Genomic DNA, 20,148 nt, shown 5'->3' with positions numbered 1-20,148 from the left:
GCCCACTGATTTTAGAGTATGCTATTTTATTTGTTATATTGTCGTCTCCATCCTGCTGTCATCGGGCAGATCCTTGGGAGATGTTTCTTGGAAAGTCGCATTTGGACCTTGTCTCAAGCTTTTCTTGTATTTTCCCCTCGCAGGTACTAAATAAGGAACCATATGCTTGAATTCCTCGTAATTTTCTGCTGGCTCAAAATGGTTACCGTAGATTTTCCTGAATAACCTTCTCATCCGAAAGCCATATTCGATATCGTTCATCAAAACGTTTGGAATCTTCCTGGATAGGTAGGCTTGAACCTTATGATAACTAGCTGGAGGACTGCTAAATTCATATCTTAGAAATGCCTCGTCAAAAGCAGAATGAAACTCTTTCAAAGCATAACCAGTTTTCCGGAAACCATAGTGTAACATGAGATATCTCACAGCTTTGAGACTGACATTAATTCCAAACCTCTGCTCAAATAAGTTCTTGACGTGGTTTGTTTTTTCAGGCTGCCTTGTGAAAGAGGGATCGGACGCCCCTTCCACAACACACCGCACGTGTTCTTTCGACCATTGTCCGTTCAAGAATATTCCCAAGTTTTTGGACGACTTGGAACCAGCCCCCTTGGTTTTCTTTGTAGATAAATCGAAATCTTCTGGTATTATGGATGGCTCCAAAAATCGATTAGAACCTGCAGCTGACATTAGAGTGTGAATCTTTCCAGCTTCTCGAGCATTCTCCTGGAGCTCTCTTCTAACAATTGGTAACCTTTTAATCTTTTCTGAGAGCTCGGGAATGGGCACACTATCCAGTAACTTCTTGGCGAGAGATTGTATTTGATCAAAGATCATGGAGTCAAACTCATTGAGTTGTAGCTTGGAGGATTCAATGTATCCTTTGACCACATGATACTCGTACAATATTTCATCAAGATAAAGAAGTAGTTCAAATGACTCTTGCTCATCCACAATGTCCACCTCCTTCCGTAAATCGAGGTATTCGGCAATGATTGCCGATTTTTGATTTTGATAGTTGCCCACTTTGCGAGATAAACTCATGTGTGAGTGTTGTGGTGATTGAGATTAATCTCGTACACTTCAAAAAATGTATCAATTGACAAAATGTGCAGTCTCAACTTCTGCGCATTGACGGTGTTTTGGGTTGGGTGGGAAAATGATTTTTGAGGTGACAAAAAATCGCTTGCGCAGCAGGTTCTACTTGGTCAAAGTGACCTCATTTTGTATTTCAGACTTAGATACTATATTTGGGTATTAGTCATCTACTGGATTCTGATTTGAATGAGGTGGTTTACAGAAGTAGGATTCGCCCTTTTCATTCCACTTTGCTTCCTGATGAGATTCAATCTGAAACAAAAAAAACAAAAATGAATTTTCTGCACTATACCAAATTTCTTCTATTAACGTTAAAATAAGCGCTATATGTACATCTATTTACAGGACATGAGTTGACTCACCATTGCATTATGCAGTACCTTATCTTAGGTTTCATTTGCCTGGCCGCAACCTTTGCCAAAGACGATGCGAAACTTTCGCAACTTATGCCACAACATGTGCACACTTTTTACAAAGAGCGTCTTCTTGTGGAGCAGTATATTTCCAACATCTGGGACATTTAGTATCATCGGAAAGACCTATTTCAATCTCGACCGTACTCCCGTCCAATTGGAGCTTGGACTCGGAGAGATGGGTAGAGGTGCTGGAGAGTGGTGAGTTTAGGCTAGCCTTGGATACCAAAAAGTAATCATCCAAGTAGCTTTTGTGAGCTTCGAGAAGGATTTTCAAGTCCCCATCGGTGGTAATGTTTACCTGAGTCTCTAACTTGTTCTTGTATTGACCACTTTCACGGAGACTCTCCAATTCTTTGTAAATGTGATCTCTAATTTTCCAGACCGTTTCAAACTCTTTTTCAACCTCTGGGTTCATATACTCCTCAGGCAACTTGTAGAAGTTAGACCAACCTCCCATTTGGAAGGGCGAGGCCTCACCGTGCTCAAATAAAGACGAGTATTCTTGCCAAACTTCCTGGGTGACAAGCGGTTGAATAGGTGCTAACAATCCAATGTAAGTGCGCAAAATTTCACGCAAAACAGTTTGTATTCCTCTTCTTCTTGTAGAAGATACTTCATCAGTATACAAGCAATCTTTCGAAATATCAAAGTACCAAGCACTCAAATCATTGTTCATATGAAAATTAATATCCGACACAACACGGGAAAAATTGTGTTCCTTGTAAAATCCAATGCAATTGGTTTCGAGTTTATGAAGCTTGGACAAGGCATACTTATCCAATGGACTTAATTGATTGTATGGGAGAGGAGCTTCAAAATCTTTCAAATTACCCAACATATATTTGAAAGTAACTCTGATCTTTTTGGAATTTTCAAACACTCTAGTCAATACTTCACTGGTTACATTGACATCAGAATTGTAATTAGAAGATGCAACCCACAATCTTAAGCCATCAGTGCCTAAAGCAGGTAAAAATGGCTTTCCTCCGCCTTCCATAGCGTGGGTTGGCAAAATAATGTTTCCCTTTGATTTGGACATCTTATCATTTTTACTGTCTAAAGTGAATCCGTGGGTGATGATTTTTTTAAATGGTGCAACTGCTTTAAAATTTGACCCCTTATCACCCGATGCAATTATCTTGTTGAGCAAAGACGATTGGAACCAACCTCTATGCTGATCACTTCCTTCCAAATAAATATCAGCGATTGGATTCTCCGATTTTAAAAGGTCATCCAAGTTGGACGAAAGAGTACTCCAAGAGGTACCAGAGTCAAACCATACATCCATGGTATCTTGACCTTTATAAAATTCTTTTCCTTTATGTTTCAAATCTTCCGGGAGCCATCTAGAAATGTCCTCCTCGATGACAAACCATTCATCAGTACCAAACTTATCGATCTGATTGATAATGTAATCAATTATTCTCAATTCTTCCACCGCATCCCCACTCTCTTTATGATATATTATCGGTAAAGGCAATCCCCAGGATCTTTGTCTCGATATACACCACTCGTTTCTATTCTTAATAAACAGGGGAAGTCTGTTTTTACCTGACTCAGGGTAAAATTTGACGTCATCTAATGCTTTCAATGCTGAAGATTTGATTTTTTCAACATTCACAAACCACTGGGGAGTTGCCCTCTGGATTACTGGCGTCTTTGATCTCCAATCATATGGATAAGAATGTCTGAAATTCTTATTTATGCTGTAAATCATATTGCTTTCTTTCAATAATTCAATACACTTCCAAATAGTGGTTGGAATAGTCACCTTCATGCCATGTAAAGAATCAAATCCAGGAGAAAGCTTTCCTGGTATGTATTTTCCTTGGTTATCAACGGACGAATCGATCTCGATACCGTTTTTCTTTGCTACTAAATAGTCCTCACCTCCATGAGCCGGAGCAGTGTGCACAAGACCAGTACCCGCATTGTCCACAACATGATCTCCGTGCAAAACTGGATGCTCAGCATTATCCATAGATGCTGAATTGATATATTGACTCCCTACCAATTCACTTCCTGAGAACTTCACATCCATTGCTAACCAATCATTGTCAAGCTCAACTAATTGATCTTTAAGTGAGTCGGCTACCACCAAAAATTCTTCAGTAGCTTTGTTCTGCAACAAAGTATACGTAAATTGTTCATTGACGCAAATTGCCTTATTAAGTGGAATGGTCCAAGGTGTCGAGGTCCATATTAACAATTTTAAATTGGATTTGCTGACTTGGTGGCCTTGTGCTTGAAGTTGTTGATGAAGTTTCCCATAAACCATTGGGAACTTCACAAAGATTGAGACTGATTTGTGGTCGTTATTGTACTCCAATTCTGCTTCAGCCAATGCAGTTTGGGTTTCACAACCCCACCATACCGGCTTTAATTGCCTCGATAATAGACCATTTTCCATTAACTTCCTGAAGATATGTAACTGATTGATTTCATATTTGTGTGACATGGTGATGTAGGGGTTTTCAAAGTCTGTCATTATAGCAAACTCCTTGAATTGTTTTCTCTGCAGATCTATCATAGAAGACGCCAACTCTCTGCATGCATTTCTGATTTCCACTGCTGTAAGCGGTTTAGGATCTTTACCCTTCTTGATATCATTCTCCATATTGGTAGCTTTCATCTCTATAGGAAGTCCATGACAGTCCCATCCCGGAACGTATTTAATTCTTGAATTGTTGTAGATCAACTCGAATCTATTGATGATATCTTTTAAAATTTTGTTCAATGAATGGCCGAGATGTAAGTCACCATTTGCATAAGGCGGACCATCATGTAATATAAACTCTGGGTTTTCTTTATTATGATGAAACTGCCAGTCGTATAGGTCCTGACTAGTAGTCTCTATGAGTCTTGTTCTTTCAGCGCCCTTGGGTACTTTTGGGCCAAAGTTCGTTTTAGGAAGGTGTAAAGTGTGAGAATACAGAATCTTCTTGTCGTCTAAGGCTCTAGAAGTCCCCAGAAAAGCTCTGAAGGACTGTTTGGCGGAAATTCTTGCCCTCATTGTCCTCATATTTGGAGTATGGGGCACACTTTAGGTAGTAGATAACTCTTTAAATTTTTCAATACGGTGTGCGCACGTCTTTACTTTTAGTGACTAAACACCCCAATCCAAAGAGCTTACACTTCTATTAGTTAAAAGCATTCGAGTCGTCAATTGATACATACACCAGTAAACTGGATAATAAATAATATTTTACTTAATAAATAAAGGATAAATAGGCATGAGACTCTTTTCGATCGTTATAGTGAAGATGGGATCAATCTAAGCCTTGATGTTCTTGACCAATTCGATGTACTTCTCAGTGGAGAAGGACTTTGGTCTTTCGATTGGCAAACCCAAACCACGGTCCAAGATCAATTGTGGCAAGACACCGAAAGCTCTGGAAACACCGAACAAGACAGTGTAGAAAGATTCTTCCTTCAAACCGTAGTATTGCAACAAGACACCGGAGTGAGAGTCCACATTTGGCCATGGGTTCTTGGTCTTACCGTGCTTGGTCAAGACACCTGGAGCGACTTCGTAGATGTTGGAAACCAACTTGAACAATTCGTAGTCTGGCATGTGCTTAAGAGCGAATTCTCTTTGAGCAGTGTATCTTGGGTCAGTCTTTCTCAAGACAGCGTGACCGTAACCTGGAACAACTCTACCAGCGTTAAGGGTGTCCCACAAGTACTTTTCAATGGCTTCCTTGGAGATGTCACCGTTCAATTCTTCTCTCAACTTGAATAACCATTCCAAGACTTCTTGGTTAGCACGACCGTGTAATGGACCGGCCAAACCGTTCAAACCAGCAGCCAAGGACAAGAATGGAGAGGAGAGGGCGGATCCGACCAAGTGGGTGGTGTGGGCAGAGACGTTACCACCTTCGTGGTCAGAGTGGATGGTCAAGTACAATCTCATCAATTCCAAGAATTCCTTGTTGTCACCGTAACCCAAGAGGGCGGCCAAGTTGGCACCGTAATCCAAGGATGGGTTGATTTCAGCTGGCAACTTACCGTCGTGGAAGACGTTTCTGTAGATTCTGGCAGCGATGTTTGGCAACTTGGCCAACAATTCAATGGAGTCTTCGTAGGTGTACTTCCAGTATTCAGACTTGTTAACACCCTTGGCGTAGGCCTTGGCGAATTGGGATTCGGATTCCAAAGCGGTGACGGCAATGGAGAATTGAGCCATTGGGTGCAAGTGGGATGGGGATCTGTCGATCAATTCTTCGACGTGCTTTGGCAAAGCGGATCTGGCGGCCAATTCTTCGGACAAGGCCTTGGTTTGGGTGGCGGTTGGGACTTCGCCGGTCAACAACAACCAGAACAAAGCTTCTGGCAATGGTTCAGCACCACCTTCAGCGTGGGGCAATTCCTTTTGGATGTCTGGAATGGTTCTACCTCTGAACCTAATACCTTCGATTGGGTCCAACACGGAACCTTCCCAGACCAAACCCTTGATACCTCTCATACCACCGTAGGCTTGTTCCAACAAAACTTCACCGATGACCTGTTAGTTAGTATTGAAAATATTCCGGTGGGGCGCTCGGAGTCGAGCGCGCCCCTCCCCCACACAATCTTGCGGACTGCACACGGCCCTCGGTACTCTTTCACCGGATCATCCGAGGCTCATCCAATAATGAGCGCCGAGGGAAAAGGGAGCATGCTCCATTTGCCGCTGGGGTGTGGGCAACAACGAGACTGGGCTGTCTAGACGATCGATACCATCAAGACCATCAAGACACGCCATGTGGCTCATTTGTCGACACATTGACCCCTATTCCGCCCGATTGATGGCTGGTATCACTTCATAGTTGACGTACGGTTTTGCCGTGTTCTTTCTTTAATTGCTTGACTTCTTCGGCCTTTTCAGGTAAGATTTCAGCCAATCTGGCTTTTAAGGTCTAACTGTTAGTAGCTGGTTGCGAGATAACCAGACGCCAATGGGCGTCTGGCGTGTTGAAGTGACACTTACTGGTTCAGAACCAGTGGCCATGGTTCTGGCACCAAGAACAGCTCTCTTGGCGAAAGCGGAGGAACGTTGAATTGATCTCAAAGACATTTTCGATTGTATGGGGAATTAAAAAAAGATGGGAAATCGATCAAATATATATGCTAGACCTGCATTGGTCCCAGCGGTGTCGTAGTAGGGCCAGAGGGCCGTCCCGTGCCCAAGGCACGGGCCAATCAAAACGCGCGCAGCTGCCGGAATGGTACGGACTTGTTTCTTTTTGCGTCGTGCGCAGAGGCAAAGTACTACGGGTGAGGACGGTGCCAGGTGTGGACAGGAGGCTTCGGACAGACCTCGGGCCCCAATGTCGTCATCCAGCTGGTGGAGGCACCCGCGACAATTGCCCTACCACAGCAGTCCCTCCGCTAGCCACATTACCCCACACCGTCCGGTTGCGGAACATCTCCCCAGACTGCCAGATGTGCCAGATGTGCCACCCCCACAATCGGTGGTGTGTCTACAAAAGTGCTCCCTGCCACGACTCCGTGACCCCCATATTTATGTGGTTCAATCTCACCCGCTGATCATCCTCCAATCAACGTTGGGTTGCTAACGGCGGTGTAGGGTGCTAATGAAAATTTTGGGTGTGTTGCGTCCATTCCCCAGATTTCGGAGTAGATTATTTTTTTTCGTGATCATGTGAAGCTCGGTCTCATCCACAAGACGTGGCCGAAACTGGCACGGTTGCCGGGGCTCGACGACGCTGCTCGAGCACGGGGATGATGAGGAATGGATGGAAGCTACGGCAACGCCTGGGGGTGCCCATGGTCCCCCCGGCATGCCGTTATCCTTGACAGAGCCCCCTGAATTTGCATTCGGAAGCCGGGTAACACATGTGCCGGGTAACCTGCGGAACAAAGGATCCGTGGACTTGGCCCCATTCGGAGTTTGTGTGTTCTTACTTCCGAGCGGTGCCATCCGTGGCCAACATCCGTGGCCACGACCCGCGACCGTGTCAGGAGAAATAAGCCCACTTGCGTGCCTCCCGGGATCGATCCTGGGGCGGTGTTTATTGGACGGTGGTGCGGCGCTGGGGATTCGTATATTCAGGTCATATCTAGTGCCTCGTGCGGCAGTTCTAGGGAGTAATTCTAGGGAGTAACTTCTAGGGAGTAACTTGTAGGGAAGTTTTCGACGGGTGAGGGAGATTTTCCAGGGGAGATAATTTCTCTGAGGAAGAGGATTTCTCCTGCAAGATAGAGATAGCGTACTTGTTGAGTGAAAGGCGTAGGCAACCCGTAGCAGAGTCACTAATGCTTCCTCTCAGTAACTTTTACCCAACAACTCTTCCCTCTCAATAATTATTTCCTTTCTCATTCTTCCCTGATTCAGTGTGAATCTTCCCCCAATTATTCCCTCAGTCCACCCTTCAAGCAGCAAGATTGGTGTACTTCTCCACGCCCTCTTCTTCCTCCTCGGTGATCGTGGGTAAAATATCAACCTTGTTGACGCTGGCTGCTGCGTGGAATGCCACTACGAGCACCACCAAAAATGTTTTCAACTGCATAGTAATTGTTGAGTGCCTGATGATAATGGTGGTTTGGCGTCCCATGACGGCTCTTATATACTTGTCGTGCCCCTCGGTGCCACAGCCTACTGGCACACGCCACACGCCAGTTGGTTGCTTCATGAATGGCACCAGTCCCATTTTGCATCCTTGTTGGTCCAAGTGACACAAACCCACCATTTTAATTTCGTTTTCAGGCTCCATCTGGAACTTTTCACAGATAAAGCTATTCCGCCACAATGATAGAAAGGATTCTAGGGGGCATATACATCTCGTCCATCGAGCCGCTCAACAACAACGTGGACCTAAATTCGGAGTACGGCATAACCCACATTCTTTCGGTGCTTCCCGGAACCATCTCATCGCGATACACCAGCGAGTACATCCACAAGCAGATCGATATCACGGACGAAGAGACCAGCAACATCCTCCAGCACTTCGATGAATGCAACCAGTTCATTGAAACAGCGTTGTACTCCAAGTCGGAGCTCGCAAATAGCCCCAGTGGCAGCACGGCAATTTTGGTCCATTGCGCTCAAGGTATATCCAGATCAGCCACGGTTATTGTGGCCTATCTTATGAAGAAGTTTAAACTCGAATTGAAACAGGCGTTGCACGCAATCAAGAGGAAGTGTCCCGATGCGGAACCAAACCCTGCCTTTTTACACCAGCTTGAGCTCTATCAGTCGTGGCAGTGTGAAGTGGATCCTTCAAACCCTGAATATAAACAACTCTTACGAGAACTCAGCTTGAAGGCCGATCCCTCTGGTGATTCCCTCAGATCACAGATGCTTGCCCAAGCTCCGTCCCCGGAAAGCCAACAAAGCGATTTTGACTTAAGGTGCAAGAGGTGCAGAAGGGTGCTTGCGAAAAGCGCTCATCTCGAACCACACTTACCCCCTGACGAATCATCCACCCAATCCAAGTTCATCAAGAAAGCCCCTAATTCCAGACGGATCATTTCGGCTCAAGCTGCCAGTTCTTCGTGCTCGCATTACTTCTTGCAAGAGCCATTGACATGGATGAAAGAGGAGTTGTCAAAAGAAGACATCGAGGGAAAGTTCTTGTGCCCAAAGTGCGACTCCAAGGTCGGTGGCTACTCGTGGAAAGGTTCAAGGTGTTCCTGTGGAAAATGGATGGTTCCGGCCCTTCACTTACAATCTGCTAAGGTGGATAATATTAAATCTATTCCACCACCACAGGTACTTCCCGCTAAAAACTAATGTAAATACTCATTCTTCAATCACCATGTCTAGGTCGGACTGGTCTTCGTCGTTTTCTTGTCCGACACACTCTCTAGCACTAGAGAAGTTTGCATCGCCGCCACCAACTACTCCCGATTCACCAGTGAGTGAAGTAACATTTGTAGCCAAGCTAGCGCCTGAATCTAGTGTACTCATTAGCGACGAACGTACCGTTCCCGAGTTCATGAGCATCTGAATGTTGTCTACCGCCAACGAGTGGTCATCTTGGTATTCCACTTCATCGGCCATGAACCCTTCTTCAACCAAGTTTGCCCTTCTAGCGGCAATATTTCCCTCACTTGGTTCTTCAAACTCGTCATGAAGAAACCTTTCCTGGTTTTGAATCCGAAGATCGGCCTCGTCTTCGTAACTGTCCAAGCGGCTATCGTCAGCAAAACTATCTTCGTTCTGTTCATCATCCATATTGCGGACTTCTGCATCCAAATCAACCTCTTCGCCCTGAACATCTCTCATAGAGACATTACTGCCATTTACCCCAGCCCCCTGGCCCTCTGTATTAGTATTTTCGGCTGTATGAATGTATGATTGGTCGTCAATTTGCTGGTCGCTTGTGTTAAACCTTCTTGCTTCGTCGAATTCAATTTCTTCCATAGTCCTGTGGATTCCAATTGGTCTTATCGTAGAATAGCCGGTATTCTGTATCTGCTCCAATTGGTGCATCTTCAACTGCGTCAATGGTGTGGTCGTTACTTCAAGCGCTGAAATGGAAACACTTGGTCTCAAGCCAGGCAATGATGCTGAGTTCTGGATTGTATACTCTAGTTGTGAAAGACTGGCTCCCGGTATATCTGCCGAATATGCCAGCAACGGAGGAGCAAAGAGCAGTCGCAAGTATTTCCGTTGTTCCTCTATTAATTGTTCATTGGATCTGGCGCTGCTGCTGGGTTGGCTGCTAGGGGGCTCGTTTGGTTTGTTGGAGCCTCCATTTCGGAACTCCTCAAACGCTTTGATCGAGTCTTTGGCGCTGTCGTGGGTCCACAATTTGTAGAGATCATTCGTGAACAAGTTAGGCGAGTACATAATGTGTTGAATCAACTCTCTAGCCAACTGTGTGATCCTTCAATGGTGTTGGTGGGGCCCTGACGGTATCTGTGCTTGTCGATGGTTGATCTGGTAGCCGCCTGAATATTTATATTGTGCAAAAAGCAGTGCGAGCTGCAAAATTAGCAGATCAAATACAATTCAATAAAGATAGAGACGAATAAAACGAATCGTCAGTTTAGATCAGCCTTTAAGTGTAACAGTTGCCACATTCAGTATGTTTTCTGAGGCTTCTGAGGTGAAGTTAGAAATGGTTTGCTGCCAGTTGGCATCTTTTTTGGACTTGTAGACAATATATTGTCCATTTTGAACTGTACTTTCAGGGTAATGAATTGCAAGCTAATTTCGGCATACTTTGTTGTATCATTCGGGTCCTAAGAGATGACTTATTTCAAAATGTACCTGACTGTTGCAATGTTGACTGGTACTAAATTTCATTTTTATTTCCTTTTACAAGAATTTTGAGTTCTTTGAGTTAGAGTATGTGTCTAGTATATATTCAGAAGTTTGTATCATTTGAGAACCCAGGTACTGAAGTATTTTACACGAACACCTAATGGCATGAATCAGATCCGACAATAAAGAATTGTCTATATTTGAATTACAACTACGTAAGGCCACTATTAGCCGGGGTTTATTTATACATGAGCTTGCTTGCCAATCCACCGTCCATAAAGAACGGATTACATTCTCTGATAGAGAGTACCATCTTACCATCTACTCTTCATCGTCCGTAAGAATATACTCGTCCAACACTGCCTGGTCTTCGGAGTTGATGTAGGTATTTTTGATCTCCCCCTCGTATTCTCCTCTTTTGACTGGCCACACGAAGCCACCGTCCTGTTTGACTCCTCCGATCGTCACAATACAGCCGTAGCAAATATGCACCGGATTCTGCTCATCGGGAATATATTCGGTGCCAAAAGTGGCTTCGTATTGTTTGGCGTAATCCTTTTCTTCCTCAGTGTCGATGGGAGCAGCCTCGTTCACGGTGATCTTTCTCAACCAGCCTCTAGGGTCCTGATAAATCTCCACTCCACAGATCTGGCAATGGGCTATAACACTATCTTTCGGAGCTCCCAACTTTTCACCAGTCTTTACCACCGTGGATGCTGTCGATGCATACCCGGTAGCATCTAACGTAGCAAAGTAGTTAGTGGTCAAGTCACGGATGGTGAGGTTCTTGGTGATTTTGGACTTTTTGATGGTGGACTCAACTCTATAAGCATCGAGACCACTGAGCTTGCTATAAGCCAACACTTCCGAGTAAAGCACGTCTCTCAAGGGAAAGAGTATTTTATATTCATTGTCTCTGAAATTAATGGAGTGATCGGCCACGGCCTTATAAATGGTGGAACCTCTTCCTTTGCATGTCAAGGCAATGATTTCGTTTGCTATTCTGGTCATGCTGTGGCCGTAAAGGATCGTCTGGCAAGATTCGATATAGGCTGTTCTCAATATGAGCTCATCGTACACAATTGTCAACAAGTCCTCCGCTGAGGATTTATTTGGGCATAATGCCAACAAGTCTTCAAGCCTATGTTCAGCTTTGGGTGCTGGGGAGCTGAATCCCGTAAATTCTTTGTTGATCAGAATTTTCTCCAACATTTCTTGGTCCAAGATGTATGAGCTCAATGATAAGACCTTATAGGTGATTTTGATGGGGGCGTAGAGACTCAAAATCTGAGGCAAGAGCTGGTCGAGCCTCTTATTTAATGCCTGTATTTCAAACTCTTCTATGTTTAATACCACCAACTCGAAGCCCTGCTTTCCATTGTGACCTTCGAACTGTTCCTTTAACAACGATGCCATGACATCCAAGAGAACGAGAGAAGATGGGCCGCCAGATAACGTCAAGAGGATTTTTTGCACACCCAATTTTTCGATCAAAGCTCCGTACTTCACTTTATACTTATCGTCTTGCATCTGCTTTCTCTGCTTGCCTCTGATAAATCGTATAAAACAGTTCTTGCAGAAAGGCTCCTTCCGAGAAACCAATAACGCCTTTTCGTTTTTGCATCTTTGGCAGAGCACAGCACCCTCTGCCTCCGAGTCTAAGTATTTGATCGGTTGGTTGTCTGCCATTTCTTCTGATGACTGGGACTAGTGCTTGTTCGGTATCACCTATTCAAATCCCATCGGCATCGGATCACGAGACAGGTGCAGGTTACCCCGGTCAAACTGCAAACCGCGCTTTAGGCATAGACAAGTCAGAGAAGTAACCAAGAAAGGGCTAGCACTTACCTTCATTATACCACCGGATTTGGTGTACCACGCAAGCGACGTACGATAGCACGTAATACATTCCCAACCGAGTATGTCGTCAGAAACTCCTGAAGCCACACCCTCCCCAGATACATCTAAGAGTGTTGACACACCCAAGAGGACAGAGGCCCCTATCAAGCTTGAAAGTGATGAAGTGGTGAAGGACTTGGACAAGGTTGACTTCACCCAGGGTGGAGTGGACAAATTCAAGTTCTACCCAGACAATCCTGAGAATCACAGACACAAATACAGATGGTCCATGAAGGGAGCCTCCAAATTCTACGACCCATGTGAAGAAAGTCGACAAGCATCCATGAACTGCCTATTGAGAAACCCTGACGATAGAACGGTTTGTCAGGACTTTTTCGATGCTTACAAGGAGTGCAAGAAGGATTTCTTTGCCAAGAAGAAGCAAGACAAAAGAGAAGGAAAGAAAGGTTGGGGATTCTGGTAAGCCACGCTCGGTGCCTCTCTCATTTTGGGCATCCAGTATGGCCAGCTCAAAGGATTATCCTGATCTGTAAAAATTAGTCCGCAATTGGAACAAAACTTGTAAATAGCTAATGAACGCAAAAGTGACACTTGAGAACACTCGCCAATCTTGCGAGCCACGGGGTCTACAATCCTGTCAATACTCTGGACTCCTTACTTCTGTAATCCTGTACCACCGCTCCAAAGATCTTACAAAGTCGATACGAATTAAATACCATTACCTGACCTATAAAAAATAACCCTTAAAAAAATGCTAGACCTCTAGCTAATATTTTACAAAACATCGAAGCTGGGACTTCCCCCTCCCAAAGCACCTTCTTGCTTGGAATATCCATACATATCGATATTCTGACCATCAATATAGGGATCGACTACCCGAGGACGCTCCTGGTCAAATCGATGCCGATCTTCTCTCATGTATCTTTCTCGTATATCCTCATTATCGAGCCACGAGTTGAATGGAGCAGAATTGAACGAAGAAGGAACTCCGCTAGAATTGTATCTGGAAACACCACTATCAACTACTCCGATCACTCTTCGAGAACTCTGGTTCTTATAATTGATGTATGGCAATGTATTGTGAATGTGTACTTTGCCTGTCTTCCTATTCATCGAACATAAGAGAATGGCCAGAATATCCTCATTTGTAACATTGTCGACGTCAAATAGTTGAGTTATTTGCATCAAATACCTGAATTCTTTACTCTCGTTGTTGACATGTTGATTTTTGAATGTTTCAAGTATGCAGTTGAGTATATTATCCAAAAACTCTATAAGGTCGACTTTCAAGGTGAATAAAATGTAATTGAGTTGAACATTCAACAAGCTTTCATATCCATCACTAGTCAAGTTCTCCAACAATTCCTTACTCAAGCGCTTTTCCCAATTTTGGTGATAATATCTGTCCGAGGTATGTCTGGGATCTACCTGACTGGCAGTTGCAGAACAACAATCATCCACTGTGTATGACTTGGTGAGTAAATGAACTGTGCTTTTGAATTCCTTGGCTAAGTCAATTGTCTGTTGCAGGCCATACTTGGGCCCTTCCTGAGAAATATTCTCAAGCAGCTCTTTCAATTCCTGTGCGTACATCTCAAGATAACAATCCTTATACTCTTGGAATGGCTGCAACCTCATCCATTCTATCAATTGCAAATTCGCTAAATTGTATTTGAAAGTTTGCGACAGATGCTTCGTAAATGCGTAAGAATCATTTACTGGGTTCTTTTTGGAATTAGATGATAGAAACCTCAAGTCATTCATTTTAAAATCAATAATTCGACCTCGGAATGGAATATTGAAATTTAACGGCATTGGTTTTTTGCAATCAGTATTAGTTGCGAGACTCAATATTAAATCATACTCAGCTCTTTCTAAGAGAAATAGTCTCCTTGCCAATGCGGAACAGCCCAGTATTTTATCCTGAAGAAGGCTGTTTTCTCCACAGAAAAACTTTGCATGCTTGAAAAGTCTCTTCCAGTAGTCGATTTGGTTGAATTTGTCATCTTCCATAACTCGAAAGACACCATCGATAGATTTTCGGTGATAGTCAACGTTGGTGAGATACAAATCACTGTATGCATTCTCCTCATTGGAAATCCTTACCCCAAAACATGAACCTGATTTGAAATACGAACTGAACTGCACACTTAATATCCTATACTTCTCACTTGGGGACAATTGATGCATTAATGTTAAAGCGGTGGACTCTCGATTGAATTTCGCAGTTTCAGTACCAGGACCAGCTGATGCTAACTTTCTCTTTTTGTTTGATTTGAATGGGCTTTGGGACACATACCTTCTCTTTGCAGTAGAGGTGGATTCTTCCGGTTCCCTGCCCAACAACTTACGAGACCACAATGCCGGACTCTGTCTAAGTCTCAAAAATGCGTCCATCTTGCCTTCCAAATGGAAGTTGTGCTCCAAACCTGTCATCTTGAAGGCGTACACTAAATCTAACTCCTCGGAACCACCATGAAATAAATTATGGTTTGATTTTTGACCCCGAATGATGTGTAGAAACTGATCGATATCCTTGATGAGATTAGCGGAGTTTTGCTTGATACGCTCCATGGTTGATTCGAGCTCGTTCTTAGAATCTTCGGTCTGCTGATCTGCACCATTTCTGTAGAAAACACACTTGTTGGAGTTTCTAGTACGGCTTCGTATGGCGTTCTGTCTTTGGAGGGGGACTGCCGATCCGTTTCCTGTGGGGTTGTTACGCAGATCGAAACTGTTAAAGGAGATGAGGCGAGTTATCAAGCGGTTCGAGCCCGAGGTATTCTGCCTTGCAGATGAGAGTAAGAGTCGCTCGGTTGCGTCGATGTCCGAGGGTCTCTCTGGTGGCATTTCCAGTTCGCTTTCGCTGGAATCACCTGCCACGTCGATGGAATCAATGAATTGAATGGCGCGCTGGGCTTCCAGCTCGGTATAGCTGATATCGATTTCATCGTCGCTTTGGTTGAGTTCTGCCTCTGAGTAGCGCAGGTCGGATTCCTCCGACATCTGGGTATCTTCTGGGGCAGAGGAGCCCACGTTGCGCAAGGGCGACGGGAGGACGTTGACAGACAAGTCGGTGTCAGGAGGAGGGACCCAGCTCCTGGGGTGGAACGCCAGGGTGGCGACGTGGGACGGATGTGGCCTGTGCCTGAAGTAGTAGTCGGAGATGATGTTTAGGGAGTTGAGACGAGAGCCTATCCCCCTAACGTTGGGGGCCGTGGAGATGTAGCTGAGCGGCCTGATGGGGGGCAAGGCGGACGGCGGGGCGTCCGCGAGGGTGCCAGCACTAGATTCGTGGGCAGGATCGGCTCCAGGGGGCAGGAGGTGTTGCTGGGTCGGTTGGGAGGGGGGAGGATGTGGAGGGTCAGGGCCAGAGGCAGCACGAGAAAGCGGCACCAAGGGCGTGGGAGGTGGCGACATCGCACTAGTGGTGGTGGCTAGTGTGGGATGGGTGTTTGGAGACGGGGTTGGCAACGAATAGTGGTTGGTGGAATATGCCACCCGTAGCGGTTATACCAGAGGGAGCAGCCAATGTCGCGGGCGTGCAACATGTCGCATTGCGTGGGTGTCGCACGGAAGGTCCAGTGGGGCAGTTATAGCGTCGCACCGTTCCAGGCAGTTCCAGCGTGGGTCGCACCGGACACGGCTGGAAGCCAGCACTGGTAGGAAGAGGAGAGAGAAGCAGTAGGGATGTTTTTCAGTCGTGGGGGCACTGGCTCGGCTAGCCTAGGCCTGTCGTCTCCGCGAGGGGCTACGCGTTCCACCAGGCGTGTCTGAAACGGCCCCCAGCCAGTAGGTTGTGGTGTCAGCCCAGAATCCACATTCCCTGCTGGCGCAGACGTTGTACCAGAATGGCGGCAACCTGGCACAAAGCCCGCGGCGTACGCAGGGCTGGATTGGTGACGACGCCCCGCGCAGGGAACCAGACTCACTACGGGGCCGTGCCAGCGACAATCGCCAGGGTAGCGCATCACGTGCCGATGGGACAGCCAAATAAAAAGTAAATAACCGCCAGCATCACCACTCTCGTCCCGTCCCCAGCGCCAGTTTGCCATCGCCACCATCCCTGGTCCCCTGCCTGTGTTCTGCGCTTCTTTGATTCCAGACTGCCGTCACGAGCATCCACTTCGGACTCAGCACCAGAGCTTTTCAGGCATCCAGAGCTTTCAACTCACGAGAGCTTACATATCTGAGCTTTTAACTCACGAGAGCTTCCCACCAGAGCCTTCCACACGAGCCTTCCAACAGAGCTTAACTCACCCGAGCTCCCACACAGCCATCCCACCTCATTCCCAAAATGGCCTCCTCCGCCACAGTGTACATCTGTATAAAGCAGTTCAACGCCAGGCTAGGCGACGAGCTCAGCTTGAAGATAGGCGACAAGGTCGAGGTTTTGGCGGACGATAGCGAGTACAACGACGGGTGGTTCATGGGTAAAAACTTATTGACCAGCGAAGTCGGCTTGTACCCCAAGTCGTTCACACAAATTTTGCAGAATCAGACTTCCGAGCCCTCCCTATTGAGATCAAGGTCAAGAAGGGTGCTCAGCAGCAACAGTACCTCCAGCAATACCCCGGTTGGCACCCCAAATAACGTGTCCAAGCTTACCGACAAATTTGGCAAGTTGGGAATGGACGAAGAATCCTCCCCTGCCAACAAAGCAAACAAGACCTTAAGTGACATTGACAAGGCTCTACAGGAACTCCAAACTGAAAACTTCCTTGGAAGCAATGGAACGTCCACAAAGAATAACTCCCTTGAAGAGGACATTAATAATAATGATGCTAACGACTCTGGCCAAACAGAAGTACTTGAGGGTCTCAAGTCTAATGAAAACACACACAAGAGGAATCCATCCGCACAATCCTTGACCGAAGATTTAAATCCTTTGAAGGCTGCTGAATGGACTCCTCAACAAGTCTCATCTTATTTTGCTATAGTCTTAGGGTTTGATTTGGATATCGCTGGTAAATTTGCCAGACACAAGATCACCGGTGAAATTCTCTTCCAGTTAGACTTGGCCCATTTGAAGGAGTTGGATATCGACTCCTTCGGAACGAGGTTTGAGGTCCACAAGGAAATTGATAAATTGCGGCAAATCTCCTCCAGAAGTGCTAAGCACAAATCATTAAGTCGATCCACAAGTAAGAACAACGTGACCGTGGGTAGCACTGAGAACGAGAATTCATTCAAAGAATCAATTCCAGAGTCATCAAATACCACAGATGAATTCGTTAGCCCTCCAGGTTCGTCAAACACATCCCCTAATAAAATCTCTAATTTCCATAACCTCAAATCATCTGAAACTGATAAGCGTTCTTCAAGACATCAAAGCCAATTAATGCCTTCAGCCGACTTGAAAGCTGGATCATATTTCAAGGGACATCAAAGAAAGAGATCCCAATCGTTGGACAACCTCCATGAAAATAGATCTAGTGTTATTGTAAACGCTGATCTGTCTTTCATCTCTCCCAGAAAAGCCCCTCAACCACCCAACGAACCAAGCCCAGTGGATAAGAACTACAAATTCGGTGGCGCCAGTCCCTTAGAACAAACAAGTGGATTATATGTCACCCGAACTAACGCAACTGGTTTGGGATTAGTGAATGGATCTAGACCTTCCTCATCTATCTATGAGTCTTCAATGGTCAGTCATAATCGTAATGCTTCTCAGAATTCACAGCACTATCACCATCGCAGAAACTCTTCTGTCATAACTGGCCATAGAAGACATTCCTCTTTGTTTCTGTTCTTATCTGGTAACGATGAAAAGCCAACAAACTCAAAGAATAGCAACAAGTTGCAATCCAATAAGATTGTGAAAGATAACAGCAATATTGATCCCGACTCTGCAATCGATACAGATAATGATGATGATACGGTGTCTGTCCCTAAGTTAATTTCCCCTGCTAAAGTCAAGAGAGAGAATTCATTGTTTTCTCCTAAGCAGAGAAAGGGTAACGCAGAGGATGAAGATATAATTGATATTGATAACACTTCTTTCTCTCCAAAGAAGCTGAAGTCAATCTCCTACAAGGTTGATGATCTGAGGAAGCATGAAGTCGATGAAAAGAGATCCACATCAGATTCTACTGGAGTGGCACCAAGCACAAATCCTGTTTCGAGGTTGAAGAATTTGAGAACTACTTCTACTCAAAACTTCAAGAGCTTGACCTCTTCAAAGAAACTGAAAACGTCTGCATTCCAGGAAGGTATAAGGGAAGTCACCCCGGATGAAGCGATCAAGAGTGCAAACCACAGTGGTTGGATGTCAAAGAGATCTGGAAACACATTGAGCTGGAGATCTAGATATTTCACTTTACACGGTACAAGATTGTCATACTTCACTTCCTTGAAGGACAAGAAGGAGAAGGGATTGATTGATATCACAGCTCACAAAGTTATTCCAGTACATGCTGAATCAGACAACAGTTCCGGATCCAATGACAAGTATATTGCTTTGTATGCCTCTTCTACTGGTTTCGGTAGATATTGCTTTAAGTTGGTACCACCTGCTCCTGGGTTTAAGAAGGGATTGATGTTCACTCAACCAAAAACCCACTATTTTGCTGTCGATACCCAAGAAGAAATGAGAGGATGGTTAAAAGCATTGATGACTGCAACTATTGATATTGACGATTCGGTTCCTGTTGTGAGCAGTTGCTCTACCCCTACCGTCAGTTTGGCTAAGGCCCAAGAATTGTTGGCCAAAGCTAGAGAGGAAACCAGATTGAAGGATGAAGAATTGAGATCCAAGGGATTCATTCGTGATGGATTTGATGATTATGGTCTGTATTTGAGTGAATTGAACACTGACATTCAGACTTCATTGGATTCCAACAATTCTCCAATCATTGATTCGGTTGATGAGACTACGGTATCGTCCGTTCAACCCAATTCGAACGGTCACCCCAAGCTTTCAATTGATACCAGTGCGTCGTTCTCAAAGTCTAACACCAAAACACCATCCACGCCCCAAATATCCTCGAATCAGGGTGGGTTCGCTTCTCCTTATTTGCTTGCTTCTGGACTTTTGTCTCCAAGGCTGGGTCACAGTGGCAACACTTCGTCACCTTCAGGTACTCCAAACTCTAACCTGAAGACCACAGACTATTTCCAAGAGAGTCAAACTGGCAACACACCTGTTGCCTCTAGCACCACTACAGCCACCGCTAACTCTGAAGGCACGCCGAAGTCGGTTTTCTCGAATAGCAATGGCAAGGTGATGTCTGGAAGAAAGAAGTCAGTATCCGAGAAAATGTTGGCCTACACCAGTGATGGGTCAGGTAATCACACCTTTGTGATCAAATCTAAGAAGTGAAGTGTATATTAATGTATAATGATACCATTTTGATGTAATGGCAAGTTACCACATTCTCGACGGTTGCAATTATGCCGCAAGCGCCGGCGTAGAAGTTTATGGCCATCAGTTTATATCCAATCCTTTGATGACTGCGACAGCATATTAGATACCTAGGTAAGGAAATTGAGTTTTTATGTATTTTCCATGGCCTAGTTATTTAAACTAAGCAGCTGGGCTAGCCAGCCCTGTTACAAAAC

At 45.1% G+C, this 20,148-nt stretch overlaps 11 protein-coding genes across 11 annotated transcripts; 3 read left to right on the top strand and 8 right to left on the bottom strand.

The window, feature by feature from the left end:
* Positions 1–33: 33 nt before the first annotated feature.
* Positions 34–1,044, bottom strand: CANTADRAFT_5600 (uncharacterized protein; the record flags this gene model as incomplete). Its single annotated transcript, XM_020210525.1, has 1 exon — positions 34–1,044. One exon carries the CDS (start codon positions 1,042–1,044, stop codon positions 34–36), a length of 1,011 nt encoding a protein of 336 aa, XP_020065029.1.
* Positions 1,045–1,381: 337 nt separating this feature from the next.
* On the bottom strand, positions 1,382–4,561 carry CANTADRAFT_25708 (isoleucine--tRNA ligase). The gene has a single exon (XM_020207510.1). It carries the CDS (start codon positions 4,534–4,536, stop codon positions 1,543–1,545), a length of 2,994 nt encoding a protein of 997 aa, XP_020065028.1. The 5' UTR covers positions 4,537–4,561; the 3' UTR covers positions 1,382–1,542.
* Positions 4,562–4,689: 128 nt separating this feature from the next.
* CIT1 (citrate (Si)-synthase) lies at positions 4,690–6,412 on the bottom strand. Its single transcript, XM_020207509.1, has one exon. It carries the CDS (start codon positions 5,977–5,979, stop codon positions 4,789–4,791), a length of 1,191 nt encoding a protein of 396 aa, XP_020065027.1. The 5' UTR covers positions 5,980–6,412; the 3' UTR covers positions 4,690–4,788.
* Positions 6,413–7,888: 1,476 nt separating this feature from the next.
* Positions 7,889–8,230, bottom strand: CANTADRAFT_5597 (uncharacterized protein; the record flags this gene model as incomplete). The annotated part of the gene is made up of 1 exon (XM_020210521.1): positions 7,889–8,230. One exon carries the CDS (start codon positions 8,228–8,230, stop codon positions 7,889–7,891), a length of 342 nt encoding a protein of 113 aa, XP_020065026.1.
* A 35-nt stretch (positions 8,231–8,265) lies between these two features.
* YVH1 (tyrosine protein phosphatase) lies at positions 8,266–9,249 on the top strand (the record flags this gene model as incomplete). The annotated part of the gene is made up of 1 exon (XM_020206668.1): positions 8,266–9,249. The coding sequence occupies one exon, from the start codon at positions 8,266–8,268 to the stop codon at positions 9,247–9,249; it is 984 nt and encodes a 327-aa protein (XP_020065025.1).
* Positions 9,250–9,258: 9 nt separating this feature from the next.
* On the bottom strand, positions 9,259–10,311 carry CANTADRAFT_48735 (uncharacterized protein; the record flags this gene model as incomplete). Its single annotated transcript, XM_020209625.1, has 2 exons — positions 9,259–9,544; positions 9,599–10,311. The coding sequence occupies 2 exons, from the start codon at positions 10,309–10,311 to the stop codon at positions 9,259–9,261; spliced, it is 999 nt and encodes a 332-aa protein (XP_020065024.1).
* A 614-nt stretch (positions 10,312–10,925) lies between these two features.
* Positions 10,926–12,440, bottom strand: NCS2 (Ncs2p). The gene has a single exon (XM_020207508.1). It carries the CDS (start codon positions 12,415–12,417, stop codon positions 11,050–11,052), a length of 1,368 nt encoding a protein of 455 aa, XP_020065023.1. The 5' UTR covers positions 12,418–12,440; the 3' UTR covers positions 10,926–11,049.
* Positions 12,441–12,649: 209 nt separating this feature from the next.
* On the top strand, positions 12,650–13,051 carry CANTADRAFT_48654 (uncharacterized protein; the record flags this gene model as incomplete). The annotated part of the gene is made up of 1 exon (XM_020209613.1): positions 12,650–13,051. One exon carries the CDS (start codon positions 12,650–12,652, stop codon positions 13,049–13,051), a length of 402 nt encoding a protein of 133 aa, XP_020065022.1.
* Positions 13,052–13,303: 252 nt separating this feature from the next.
* CANTADRAFT_25704 (uncharacterized protein) lies at positions 13,304–16,231 on the bottom strand. The gene has a single exon (XM_020207507.1). It carries the CDS (start codon positions 16,006–16,008, stop codon positions 13,363–13,365), a length of 2,646 nt encoding a protein of 881 aa, XP_020065021.1. The 5' UTR covers positions 16,009–16,231; the 3' UTR covers positions 13,304–13,362.
* CANTADRAFT_218589 (uncharacterized protein) lies at positions 16,095–16,768 on the bottom strand. The gene has a single exon (XM_020206750.1). It carries the CDS (start codon positions 16,650–16,652, stop codon positions 16,182–16,184), a length of 471 nt encoding a protein of 156 aa, XP_020065020.1. The 5' UTR covers positions 16,653–16,768; the 3' UTR covers positions 16,095–16,181.
* Positions 16,605–19,958, top strand: BOI2 (Boi2p). Its single transcript, XM_020207506.1, has one exon. The coding sequence runs from the start codon at positions 16,886–16,888 to the stop codon at positions 19,907–19,909; it is 3,024 nt and encodes a 1,007-aa protein (XP_020065019.1). The 5' UTR covers positions 16,605–16,885; the 3' UTR covers positions 19,910–19,958.
* The last annotated feature ends 190 nt before the right edge of the window (positions 19,959–20,148 follow it).

The sequence above is a fragment of the Suhomyces tanzawaensis genome, assembly GCF_001661415.1.
Source record: "Suhomyces tanzawaensis NRRL Y-17324 unplaced genomic scaffold CANTAscaffold_3, whole genome shotgun sequence".
In the NCBI taxonomy this organism is placed as follows: Eukaryota; Fungi; Ascomycota; class Pichiomycetes; order Serinales; family Debaryomycetaceae; genus Suhomyces; species Suhomyces tanzawaensis.
The sequence above is the reverse complement of the archived record's forward strand: the minus strand, read 5'-3'. Positions and strand labels throughout refer to the sequence as shown.

Excerpts from the sequence above, each read along its gene's own strand:
- CANTADRAFT_218589 (XM_020206750.1), bottom strand. The coding sequence starts at position 16,652 with ATGGTGGCGATGGCAAACTGGCGCTGGGGACGGGACGAGAGTGGTGAT.
- BOI2 (XM_020207506.1), top strand. The coding sequence starts at position 16,886 with ATGGCCTCCTCCGCCACAGTGTACATCTGTATAAAGCAGTTCAACGCC.
- CANTADRAFT_25708 (XM_020207510.1), bottom strand. The coding sequence starts at position 4,536 with ATGAGGACAATGAGGGCAAGAATTTCCGCCAAACAGTCCTTCAGAGCT.
- NCS2 (XM_020207508.1), bottom strand. The coding sequence starts at position 12,417 with ATGGCAGACAACCAACCGATCAAATACTTAGACTCGGAGGCAGAGGGT.
- CANTADRAFT_25704 (XM_020207507.1), bottom strand. The coding sequence starts at position 16,008 with ATGTCGCCACCTCCCACGCCCTTGGTGCCGCTTTCTCGTGCTGCCTCT.
- CIT1 (XM_020207509.1), bottom strand. The coding sequence starts at position 5,979 with ATGAGAGGTATCAAGGGTTTGGTCTGGGAAGGTTCCGTGTTGGACCCA.